The 13657-nt window shown below is 36.0% G+C and overlaps 1 protein-coding gene across 1 annotated transcript in view; it reads left to right on the top strand.

Moving 5' to 3' along the window:
* The window catches only part of TMTC2 (transmembrane O-mannosyltransferase targeting cadherins 2), a 255407-nt gene that overhangs the window by 223868 nt on the left and 17882 nt on the right, over nt 1-13657 (top strand). The window contains exon 11 of the mRNA XM_074168501.1: nt 7860-7923. Coding sequence (XP_074024602.1) covers nt 7860-7923 — 64 coding nt within the window. The remainder of the gene's footprint in view (nt 1-7859; nt 7924-13657) is intronic.

Genomic DNA, 13657 nt, shown 5'->3' with positions numbered 1-13657 from the left:
TTTTACATCTGCCTTACTTGATTTTCCTTCTCTTCTTTTGGAGGAAAAATGTCTTTATAGCCTTTGCATAGGGTTCTTCTTAAAGCCAAGCAACTCTTTTGAACAATTCAGTATTGCTAATAAGATAAAAAGAGTTGGAGTTAAACTATTGCAGGATTTAGAACTTTCTATTTCTAATTTTCTGTGCATTATCTCATAATTTCTTACCTTTAAAACTTCTGTTGTTCACAAGCAGGTAATATTTTTTCCTTGTGTACAAGAACAAGTGTTTCTTTTGTGAAAAATCTTCTGCAAGATTTCCTTTCACCTGATTTTTTAAAATTTAGAATGTATAGCAACTGCAAATAAAACCATATTTCTGATCCGGGTGTAACTAAAGAATATTGAAAATATCACATTTTATGTTAAGATCAGTAGGGAACACTACATTAATTAGAAATCTAAATATTCCCAGGCTAATGATGACTTTGAGATTCATAGGAGCACTTAATGATATTATCAGTCTGTGATTTAAAATGTAGTCTTATATTTAATTCTGTTCTCCTATCTGAACAGAATAAAATTTTAGACTTGTCTTTTTCCTTTTAAAGCTGTCAGACCTGGATATTCAGAGACATTAAGCTTCTGCCTGAACAGTATCATTAAACTCACTTTACTGTAATAGGTATCCTTCATGCTTATTTCTAGGGTAACTATGTAATTATTGTCTATTGTCCACTTTACAGCTATAAGGATACTTGATTTCATCTAGATTATATTTATCCTTTGAAAATGCATAAAAAGGAAATAAAAAATATACTTCATTATCAAAAAACAGTTATAGAGATGATTTCTGTAATGAAGATATCTCAAGTGTCTGTTTATTCTTCTAACATTTAGAATATGAAATGAAAGGAAAAGAAAATGGTATTAAAAATAAGGTAGAATCAGCTTCAGCCAAGTAACCTGTGTTTCAAAATGAAGAATTTTTTACCAGGATTTTGAAATAAGCCCCAGAACGCCTTTTGAGAAATAACTCTCACTGCATGTAGGTTAGAAAGGAAACCGAGACAAAGGGTTCACTGATAAGCAATAGTTTGACCTGCCACAGGTTTATGAACTATTTTAAAGATCCTTCCCTTCCTCCTCATTATTTTCTGAATGATACCTCTCCAGACAGAATTCAGTAATTTGAAACATTTAGATTAATGAAAGAAACTCACAGAAAGAAGCATGGCAAGTTAGGCATGAAAGCTGAGTCCAGAAGACTAGAGTGTGTCAGACTCCCGATTTCAGTGAGTGTGTTGTGGAAGATGGCTTAATGGTGTGATTTTTTTTGGTGCATATTTTAAAATGTGGTGATGTAGAGCAATACTATTTTGGAAATAGGTTTAGTAAATCTCTTACTTTCTCTGTGAGCCCTGAGTGAAGTGTCTCAGGTCTTGAAGGCACATGTCTTTACATCGGGATATGAGTACTTTTCAGTCTCAGAGTAAGAGCTATGCTGCTGTACTGTGCATCAGCCATGGTTACCCTACTTGATCTGGTTGGGAGTGGACACTTTTTGGGAGGTTTTGACCATCATTGAGCTCAGTGATTCTAAGCTGTGTTCTCTATTTTAGCTGTAAGCAAAAAACAAGACCTTAAAAAAAAAAAAAAAAAAAAAAGAAAAAAAGAAAACCCACCAAACCAAATCCCTTAAAACCAAAAAAAAGCCCTGGTGGTTTAGTTTAGCTGGAATCCAACTGTGCTCCTTTGGGATATCCAGTTGGTCTAATTTTTCACTTAAATACTCAGCTTTCTTTGTGGAAGATCGTAATGCCTTCCTAATATGCTCTGGGAGTCTAAAGTGGTTTGGAGGATTTTGCAAGAGTCAGGATGGCAAAGTAAAATTCAGTGCTGCCAAGTTTTGTCTTAAAACTGCATGTGTTATGATCTGACTGTTTTTTGCTAAAAGGTTATGATTCTGTTGTCTGCCTTTGTTCAGTACTTTACTTAGCAATGTATTCAATATATTGCTTACACAATAGCTGTTGGACAAGAGGAATGTATATTCATACAGCAGGACAGACCTGCTACAAATCCATCATGAGTCTGTGGGACTTCAGTAGCAGCTGATTTTCAGGATACTTAGAGTGACTGGGAGCTGAGGTGAGTGCAAGAGGAAAGCAGATACCAAGATACAAAGGAAAGAAGGGAATAATCCAAACAGCATGGAGTGACACAGCTAGAAACTGTGAATGCTAAAGACAGTCATAAATGAAAGGCTGAAATTATTAAGTATAGTAGTATGAAATTATTAAGTATAATAATATGAAAATATAGGTGACCAACTGCTCTTCAGGTACCGTAGAGAGCTATATAAACTGACTGGTAAGAATTTTGAGTGGACTGCACAGCTGTGAGGTAGAAAATACATTATAGAAGTTTACAGGGCATGAATGTGAATTGACTGTTGTGAGAGAGAAGTGATAAATTTTAAAATTGTGTTGTGGACTAAGAGACAGAAATTGGTATTAATGTGGAATAACGCATGATTTCCAAAGTGACTGGGAGGTAATAACAGTAACTTAGATTTTTGTGTAAATTCTAATTTATTTTTTTTTTCAGACAATATTCTACCCAGTGAGGTACTGTTGAATTAGAAAGGAATCATCTTTCCCTGCTGTCATTCTCCTGTGTCCACCATTAGCCCAAGGAGGGTCACAAGAATCAGAAATATGTAGACTTTCCTTCAGAATTGCAGGCAAACTCTTTCAAATCTGGGTTACAGCTGCTTTGGATGGAAAACAATCACACCGTTCCCTCCAAGTCTACTTTATTTTTCTACTCTAGTGCTAAGATAGTTTCCTTATTTTTAATCCCTTTACTCTCTGAGCAAAACGTTTAAATTAAAATGCAACCTAAATCAAAATTAACAAGTTTTGAAAATTTTGAACCAGAATGCTGAGCGGTAATTTTTTTTCCTTAAATTTGCAACAGAATTGTTAATTGTTTCCAATTATAGCAGCTGTATTTATAGATAGCCTGTTATCAGTTTAGCAGTCGCAAGAAAGACTTCTGCTCCCTCTGTCAAGTATTCCAACACTGTTTACTTCCTCTCTTTGTGACTAAATCCAAAGCTGAAACCAAGAAAAAACAACCCGAGTTTTGTTTGCATTATTGACAGACCTCCCTGTTCCTAATTACACAAACATAGTTATTAATTTTTTGCCTTGATGACTTCTGTAGGATCCTGATAATGCAATGCCAGATGAATCAAGTCATCTGTAATAGGAGTGAGATGTGGGATGAATGTAATTAATTTCTTTGCAACAGTCTGGTAACTTTCAACTTGCATAGTACTTGCCTGTAAAATTTGTTTTCTCAATAAATTTGTTTTCCAGACAGCTTCATTCAAGGATCATGTAGCTGTTTGGCTGGTTCTTCTTAAAACAGTAACTGGTCATGTGTTTTACTTGTGTAGTATTGCTATGCTCTTGCTTATAGCCTCAGTTTGAAGCCTTTCAGCAAAGCTAGATACATTGTAATGGAATGTAGTGAAGCATATATGGTGGCTGTAACTTCAGTAACCGAGTCGTATATTAACAGTGCTAAATTTCACTTTGTAGTTGTATACTGAGGTGAGCTGCCATGAGATAGGTTTCCTGTGATCTAGGGGGTGATTGCTTTGAGAAGGAGGAATGGCAGTGTGGTGACACCGCCGTACTAATTAGAAACAGGAAAAGAGCTACACGTTGTCTCCAAATGAAAACAAGCAGAAGATAAAAAGCTTTGCTTAAAAGCACATTTTTTAGGAATAATTGGTTTTTTTCATGCTTCTGTAGGTCAGTGGGTTGTTGTGGGAAACATTCATATTATATGAAGTTATAGCGTGTTTATTGGCTATTTTGAAAACAGAAGACTAAATTAGAGCAATACTACATGACATGGTCTTCATTTTTCAGTGAATTTCTATGAGTGTGTTTTGGCTCTCCAAAGAACACTGACTGAACACAAAATGTAGTAGCTGGCACAGTCTCATAGGCACAAGTTTACGCTATGTTATTGCCTAAACAGTTTTTATTCATTCTTTAATTACTCTCGATGTGTTTAAATATAAATATGTATGTATGCCTAAGCATATAGTCTATGTAAATTTTGTAGCTGTTGTAAAACAAAAAAATGTGGATGAAGGGTTATATGTATGGAATCTGATTATGATTCAGTTGTGACACAAAAAGGCCCATTAAGAATGCCAATTATCAACATTCAGTATTTTCAAATAGGAATCTCTTTGAAGAAAACTTCCTTATATCTGGGCTGATATCTATGATTTCACTTCAAAAAAATAATCATCAGTTTGAAGCCTTATGCCAAGCAATAGGCGGCTTAAAAATAACCCTTTCTCATTCACATGTTTGTGTATCTAAACCAGTCAGGTGTTGTTTAGCTCTTAAAGCAATATTTTTTCCAGTGATCAACATAAATATTCAAAATGAATGCAAGCTGAATTTAACTGGGTGCCAGGAGGAGCTGAGCGATGTGTTGTCAGGCCCATTTGTGAGGTGTCACTAGCAGTTAGCTGGAACAAAATACAGGGAACTGGTAGGTCTGGAGGCTCAGGTTAAGAGATAGGAGAGAATGAAAAGAGGAAACACTTTTGTCCCTTAAAATAAGATTGAATGCTAGGTGTTAATCGGGGGGAAATCAGATGTGTTTTCAAGGTCAGTCCTCATGAAAAGATTTAGGATAGAGGTTGAAATACAGCTCATAACTTTGAAAAGGACTCTGTCTTCCAAATTTCTCTTTGCTTCCTTTCTGTCCTGTTTTATTATCAACATTTTATCTAATGTTTTACTCTAATGTGAATTATGTTTCCTTTAGTAGTGTCCTTTCATTGTTTGACATTGATCCAGAGCCCTTTGCTGCTTAGTGGCATAGGGTTACTGCAATTTCCTACCTCTGTGCCTTTTAATTTTTCTCAAGGGAAAGCCATTCCAGGGCTTAACTTAATGATTTTCTAGTTTAGATTTCCAGTTAAAATTGGAACCAGAATTCTGCTGTATCTTAACTAAAGGAACTGTTGCTGAATGCCATAGAAATGGAACTGGCGTTTTCCTGTACAGGTTACTGTAGTGTGCATTCATTTCTTTAAACCATTTTTAATGGAGAACTATAAATTCAAACCAATTTCAACTTAGGGATTAATGATCCATGTTTCAAGATGTACGTGTGGGAGACAAGCAAGCCATGTATTTCCACTGGGCTAAAAGGGGACAGGATTTTAATTTCCATGTTCACATGCCAACAACACTTTTTGGAGGTGAAGTGTACAGTCTGTATCTGCCTCCTGGGTAAGGCTCCTTGTTTATTGTACAGAATTTCATCACGTTCAGAAATGCTTTGTTTCCTGACAGTTTTGTGCCAACAGGAAAGAAAAAAAAAATCTCTGTGAGATGTTTCATCTTATATGCCTTGTAGAAAATCCTGAAATTTGGAATGATTTTTTTTTTCTTTTTTTTTAAAGTCATTTCAAGTGCTACTAATGCCCAGCAGGAATGATTCAGGAGCAGGTTAAATGAATATTTTTAGACATTCAATCATTTCTAACCACTGCAACCACTGAGTCGATGATACATGTGCAAAGTAATTTAAAGCAGTTAACAGGTATAAACTAGCTTCTACTTGGCAAATTGTTAGTCAGGAAGTGGTTTCAACTTCCACGTGAATTATGTGAGAAACTTCAAAGGGATTATCCTTCCTCCCTTTCTCCTCCCAAGACCAATAACTGTCAAAATATGTTGATTTGGGTTAATTGCCCATCATGTATTATGTGGATAATGTTTAAAATTTGGGTGGATGGGAACACAATTTGATCACTGAATAAGAAAGCGTGTAAAAGCTCATGTAATGAAGAAGTCAAAATCTCCAGATACAAGTGCTCAGTTGATTGATACTCTTTGAACTAGTGACTGTTATCAAAAGGAGAAGAAAAAGAAAAAAAAAAAAATAAAAACAAACAACCCCACTCAGGAGTTTATCCTTGTTTTCTAATTGTTCCATTTTATATCACAGAATTTAATCTGTAATCACATAATAAACACAAATATGCTGAAGATCTCCTGTCCCAACTCTTCTATGAAGAGGCCTAATGCTTCATAGAAGAAAAAGGAAATAACTTTAGCAGAAGATATGCAGCCTGCGCAATAGTCCTGCTTGGTTTTTCTTACGTATTTACAATCTTTCTCATGCCATGTATGCGATCAACTGATATTCATTAGGCCAGTAGCCAAAATGAATAGTTGGAGGGAAATTAAGAAGGTAGGGACAATAGAAGAGAGGCATTTGAGAGAAGAGTTAAAAAGGGCCTGTTAAGACAAAAATATGTTTGATTTCTTTGGCAACTTATTGCATTTTCATTTGAAGGCATTAAACTGAAAACTAAGGAGAAGGAATAAAAACTAAACTACTAGGAGAACATAGATGCCATCTATATTAATAAGGAAAAAAAAAAAAAAGAGGTGAGCTGGTAGTGCTTCAGGTACCCAGAAACTCACCTTATTGCCTTGGGATATGAGCTCTAAGTTTAAATCCCCTCTCAGACTCATGTGAGTAAATTTTGAAATCAGAACTCTAATTTTTGAATGAAGTCCCTGATTCACGGAAACCCTTTTTTGAGAAATCATTATATTCTCTGATTTATTTTTTTTTTCCTCGAATGATAGTGTTCTTGGTGAGGCACTGTCGTGGTTTCGGCTGAATTTACCAAAACCGGACTGGCAGATGGCCCTTCCCCCCCCGTCCCCCCCCCCCAAAAGAGGAGAGAGGAGGAGAAAGAGATAAGGAGATTCAGAAGTTTAGAATGAACTAAACTACTTTAATGAAGAATTAATATTAAAATAAAAATAAAGAAGAAAATAATTAAATAGATACACTGTATACAAAACCATATCAAGCTCCCAGGATGACAGTCACATCACCGGCAGGCACTGGGGAAGTCCCAGACTGGACTCAGTGACGAATGGGAACTGGATTCCAGCTCTGGAGTCAGGAACACACGGATTGGGATCAAAGGCAGATGAACAGACAGAGTCCTCTCTGGACGTCAGCCATCGCAGGAAGGGGGCTGACCCTTTGATCCCTCAGCTTTTATACTGAGCAGGGGCAGATGGGATGGAATACCCCAGTTGGTCAGGTTTGGGTCACCTGTCCTGTCCACTCCTCCCCACCGATGTGACCCCTCTACGTTTTTTCCATTTCCGACCCTCTAAGGGGGCAAATAACGAAATTGGCTGACCTTGGTTGTTATAGCAATAAGTATAAGCAAAGGCCTCCCTGCATACCGTTCCTTGGCATGGAGCACAAACATTGGGCTTATCACTCTGAGAACGAGCAGTTTTCTCCACAATATGCCATTAATTTCAGAGAGTTAGAGGAGGCCTAGCTGGGATGTAAAGTTACAGAACAGAAAATTGGTTCGGTTTTACTTCAAACCGGGACAGGCACAAAGAAAGGAACTGTATTATTGTATAATCTACAGCTTCATAATTTTTAAAGTATGGCTAATTATAAAAATCGAGCCAGATTTTACTGATGAAGACTGATACGTCTCTATTTTTGCCTCAGATGAGTGTTTGGCCTTCTGCATTTCTCTCCAGTGTATACTAATATAATTTCAGAACTAAGAAGAAAATAAGGTAGGCAAAGAGAATTTGTGATAATGGATATTCTAAACTATGAAAAATCTTTTAGATTGAGATATATTTTGTGCATTTGTTAGTAATATCCTTAAACCGTGGGGAGTAGTTGCACTATTTTGTTTTTAGCTATGCTCCTTTAGATATGGTTAACCCAAGGAAAATGAGTTGTAACTATATTGTTTTTTTCTGTCCTGGTAGACAAGCCAGTCTCAATGAAGAAGCTGAGAAGTATTATGAAATGGCAGCAGGATTAAGACCTAACGTAAGTACCTTCGTAGTGATATCCATTGCTGAAGTTGAAGAACATGCTACAGTGCTGAACCCTTTGTGTCAAGCAGAAACTTCTTGCTGGAGCATTTATCTCTCGGCCTATATAATATATGTTCTTTTAATGGTTAATTACTGTATAGTCAGATAAAGCTGTTCGTTTGTCAAACGAGTCACTGTGCGTTCAAGTTGTCTCAGTGAAGTGTTCTAGCAACAAGTCTCACTTGGCTAATATACTTGGGAAAGATTTCTAGATTTAGATTTATTTATCTACCTTTAAATGTGTTAAGTCTGGAAAGCTCTCCTAATTCCATCTATTTTCACTAGTAAAAGACAATGAAAAGCTATTCTGTGATCCACTGTTTAAGGCATTTTAAAGAATGCATTTATGGCTTTTCCTCTGTCATGAACTTCTGGCAAACATTGTTGTTCAACAAACTTATAGGTGATTTTACCTCAGAGGTATTTACCTCTGAGTCTGTTGTATATTGGCAAAGAAATGCTTATTCCTTGAAGCAGAAATATGTCGGAGTATATGACAGACCCTTTTTAAAAATAACAGCTCATTTCCAATATTTTTTTTTTTTTGCATCAAGAACTAAAGAAATATATTTTCTTTTTACCATTTTTTACTCAACGTTGTATTTCTTTTCAATTACCTTCACATTTTGGAAAAAAAAAAAACAACTCATGAATATAAATGGGGCAGAATTTATTTTAAATATCTGATACTTTACCTATGCAATAAATCACCTCTAGAACACATTCCTGTCACAAAAGTCTATAGTGCCAAATTTGAGTATACGAGTTAGCAATTTCAGTAAAAAAAAAAAATAAAAAAATTTAAAAATGCAGGCTTAAAATGAAAGAGTTTTCAGACCTAAGAATCAAAAGTAACACCGGCTAAAACTCAAAACAAGCTAACAAAATATAATTTAAAAAAACCCTCAACTTATTCAAATGAAATTACGCACTTTCACATCGTCTCTTAAAAAAAGTTCTCTAAAATCTATGTTTTTCTTTAATTCATACTTTGTGAGAAAAAAATTTACACTTTGTGATTCCTTTTGCTTTCAGATGCAAGACTTATTTTTTTTTCTGAGTGGATACCTTAATGTTGTAAGAATTCCCTCAGTTGCCTCCAAGTTGGTACAGTTCCTTTTCCCTTTTTTGTTGTTCATTGTACTCTCAAAATGTTTCTCAGAAACTCAGAAATATATTTTAGTATATAATATGATATATTAATACACAATATGATACATTACTATGAAATATTAATATATTACATGGTCTATAAATATGATTATATGTGTAAGGTTTCTCCGAAAGCTTTGGAAGCAACTGAGGGCTTCCAGCTCATGGCAGTGGTACTATAAAAGTTAGGTATTTCTAGGTATTGCTGACGAGATTTACTTGTTAAGACCCAAGTATCTTTTTCTGCAAGATAAGATCATCAGACCAGTTTATTACAGCAACTTTCTTCTAACTTTGAGTAGTTTAAGTTAAGTTAAAATCTAAAAAGTCCTGCTGTTCAGCTTTCTTTAAGAGATTTCACTTTTACGTTCAAGATGACAAAGTTTAACTTTCTAGCTAAGCATAGTATGCGTATGGTTCATGACTTTTAAAATATATTTTAATGATGCAGAGTGGGAAAGTTGTATCTGTTTTCAGTGCCAGCATCAACTGTTTGACAGCTGTACAAGGGCAATTTCTCAAGAATGAAAATAAAAATAGAAGTACTCATACATATCTGTTTTCATATTAACTCTCAAATTTACCGTAATAGTTTCGGAGTGGGAGGAAAAGAAGCTGCTCGAGGAGGTTTTCTAGGTAGTGAGCAATAGAATGCAGACATGCTAAGACAGAAGCTCTCGATTTTTCTGAAAGACTCTGAGAGACTGCAGTAGTCCAGTCCAGAGCTGTGTAGGAACCTTCCTCACAGGTTGACAATGTCCACAGTTTAATTTGTTATTTGGGTTATAACCTGTGTATCCTCTCACTGTTTTATGAATATGAAGGATCAGCAAAATTGTGTGAGTCAAGATGCTAAAGAAATATCCTTAAGAAAAATATAGTGCTGAAGGACTTTAGTTTTATTTTTTTTATATCGATCACTAACAATCTAGAAACATTTCTTTGTAGAAAATTCAAAATACTAGTTGTATGAATGTGATGTAATGTACAGACACATGCATACACACAGTTCCACATATATACACATATCTATGTGCATATTTGTATGCGCCTGTTTAATTTTAGTTGCTAAGAGGTCTGTTCCCAAATTCTCCGTGAGAATACTGTGGCAGCCCTGAAGCCTCATTCTGTGCAGTGGATAAACCTTGTTCCTAGAAAAATTAAGTGCTAAAAGCATCTGTTTAACAAGAACCTTCCCCCTTCTGGTGCTTGAGATGATACCTGTTGACATTAGCGAATTTTGGATCAGGATCCTGAGTAAACTGGCTCTCTGGTTTTTCTTCACTGTGATGTTTTTTTTCTCCTATGGTTTCCCCAATCACTCGTCCAGATCCCAAGTTGAAGATCCGTTTCTCTGTTACGAACTCCTTTCTTATTCACTGTACCAAGACAACTAAATTAACAGTTATTCTTTAGAATTAGACCCATGCCTAGCTCCTGATTTTCAGCTTGTACAGACTGAAGCAAAACTCAGATTTCCATTCTCTTGCATCCATTTCTTTACAAATATTACAAGTTGTGTAATATCTCTAATATTGGTACTATAGAATATCATCCTAGCAGCAATAAGAGATATTGGTAGTGCTACAGACTCGATTTTTATTAATTGTTAGCAAATTTGTGTGCTCATTGAGCTTTCATGACACAATTTTGTTCTCAGCATTCTTGCTTTGTTTTTCTTTTGCATCCCTTTCTTCGGTTTCTGAACCTTTCCTGTTGCTTTTGGAACGAAGCAATACTTCATACACCTGCTCCCCAACATATAAGCCCTTTGGATCCAGAAGCTGCTCTGCTGAGCTTTTCTACACCCAAGTCCAGTTTAAATTGCCATCTGGGTTATGACTTTCAGAGCTGCTTAGTTGGCTATTTCAGTGTTCTTTCCAGACAGCAGTCTCCACTCTTGCGTTTGTCTCCTAAGCAAGCCTTCTTTTATTTCAGTGTCTCAAGATAGGGGCACAACAGTGAGCAACCAATATGCCTTCATGTCTGAGTCACTTTCTCGTTCAACTAATGCATTTTTATAAAAGGTGTGACTAAGGAGGCTAAAAACATTGCCAGGAAAACCCTATTCAGTTACAGAAGAAATGTAATTTCTCTGAAACATGTACAATGTAAAAAAGCAAATGTAGAAAGATCTTATTGTTGTAGTATTGAGGATGATTCATTCATCATTCAAGTCTGAGAGGACTGAAAAATACTGAAAATATAATTTCTTTTCTCAGTGAGAAGCTTTATTACAATGAATAAAGAATTTGCAGAGAAATCACACCCAGTAAAGGAACAACTGCATACAGAACAGGTGTGTTAAAATGTATATCCACATGCTTTTGGATACACCTTCATTCTGCAGAGTGCAAAAGAACTTCGGTACAATAACAGCACCAGCTGAAATGCAGCTTGGGTGCAAAAAAAACCCAAATCTGTCTAGTATTATTATTCCAGATTTAGACCTAGTGATTCTCTTAATAATGTTCATGATTGGCCTTATTTTCAATAGGTGTGTATTTATCCTCTATGAGAATAATTTCTAGTCACATTTCACAAGAGCACTATTTTCTATAGAATATAGTGATGCTGTGGAGATGGGAATCATTTGTCTTAAACTTCACTGAAGAAGCAAGCTTTCTTAAGATTATTTCTATCTATTTCCAAATAGGCTTCACAGAGTTCACTTTCCCCTGGAGAGCCAAGGGGGGGAGACGAATCCAGGAAGCAGTTTGGAGAAGGGAATCTACTTTTACTTACTATGTACCATTTCTTACAGGACTGTCTTTTCCTCCTTCAACCGTATAGGTAACCTACAGAAATTAGCTTTCCTAGCTTCTGGATCTTTTTGAATACTTTGCACAAAATGCGTTCCCACATTGTGTGTGTACCATGATCAAGACAAAATCAATTTAGAGCCTTCACAGTGAGAAGCACATATGTATTTATTCTGGCAATGTTGGCTTGGGTGTATGTTATCCACATTAGTCTAATTTTAACAAATTCAGTTGCATGAAGAAATGAAAGTGTAGGTTTCTTGGACAGCAAGGCATTTATGCAGTAATTATTCTGAGTAACACTGACGAAAATCTGTATTCAGAGATGGTTTCTGAGTGCCCTACATCTTGTAATGTTCACAAACCAGGAAATTGTTTTAACAAGTTGTGAGGCACTCTAAAACGTGAACTTTAAGCTCACTTTGTTGTGGAAAAATCAGTCATCCAGAAACTCTCTTTAAATTGGCATTCTTTAAAAGTACGTGAGATATTGACTTAAGCTTCAGCTTTTATGCAACTTTTAAGACATCATTTGTGTAATAGAACTGCATTTCTAATATTTTAAGTCTGAACTTGAAGCAACCAATCTTTAAAAATCTGCTCTAGAACCCCACATATGGCCAACGGCTCTTGAGAAGAAAGAGCACTTTGAAGTGTGACCTCAAGAGTATTAAATGAAAGAGAGCTCACCAGAGCCTTAAGACTTTGAGCCACCACCTTGAGCTGATTGGCTTAGAAGCATTCCTCAAGGAGATGCCATGACCTGCAAGTCACTACCATCCCAACTACATATTAGTGCTGCTTGCAATCTGGAGCTCATGACAGCTTTAAGCCCCATGTCATCGGCACATTGTCAGAAACAGCTGTTTCCACTCTACCACTTCAAAAGGGCTTGATTAAATGTCTTACTGTAACAACATACATAAAGACACACACATAGAATGAGGGGGAAAGGAGAAATGTACCTATAAGCAAAATAAATACAATTTCCACTAGATGGTTTAATCATGATGTGGGGGACTAAACCATTTCTTGACTTGAAGGGTTTATGTAATCAGTTAACACAATATCAAATTAAAAAGCAGTTTCTACAAGTGCTTCTTTTATTTTTTTTCCCCAGTGCTGGAATACAGATTTCATGTCAAAGGCTCCAGGCTTGCAATAAGCTCTACCTCGAACTGTGTAATAGTTGAAAGAAGAATCCTGGTGATTTCCAGATAATTGACTGCATTTTTATAGCCATCTTATAGATAACATGCTTTCAATGCCTCCTTATGGAAAATGTTCTTAATATATAGGTTTTATTCATGGCAAGATCTCTAAAAATGAATATACTTCTGATAGTACATACATCTTTAAAAAATGCAGTAGATGTTGGATTTTGTCTTGAAACATATGTAACCAAGATCTGCTTTACTATGTATTTTTTCCTCTGGTATTTCCATGCCAAATTTCCCTATTTGACTTTCTCCTGAATGTTCAGTAATTGTCTAATGTAGCTTTACCAGGCTAGGAGTCATTTTGAGGGAGATGGCTTTAATGCATTTTGCCAGCTTTGTTCCGGGCGTGTCCTGTTATTGCCAGGGAGAATTTTCACAAAACTTTTAAGAGCTCCGGCTATGTTAGTTCTGCTGCTGATGGCAATAATGGATCGATAAAGAGTGATTCTTAAGTTGTCTGCAGCTGATCCTCAATTGACAGGAGGATCCTGTCACACTTCACTGGATCCAATGTCCTCCTCATGCTGCTCCAGGGATACTGCAGATCCCTTGC

The sequence above is a fragment of the Numenius arquata genome, chromosome 2 (genome assembly GCF_964106895.1).
Source record: "Numenius arquata chromosome 2, bNumArq3.hap1.1, whole genome shotgun sequence".
Taxonomy (NCBI): domain Eukaryota; kingdom Metazoa; phylum Chordata; class Aves; order Charadriiformes; family Scolopacidae; genus Numenius; species Numenius arquata.
Note: the sequence above shows the minus strand (reverse complement) of the source record. Positions and strands in the feature narration are given on the sequence as shown.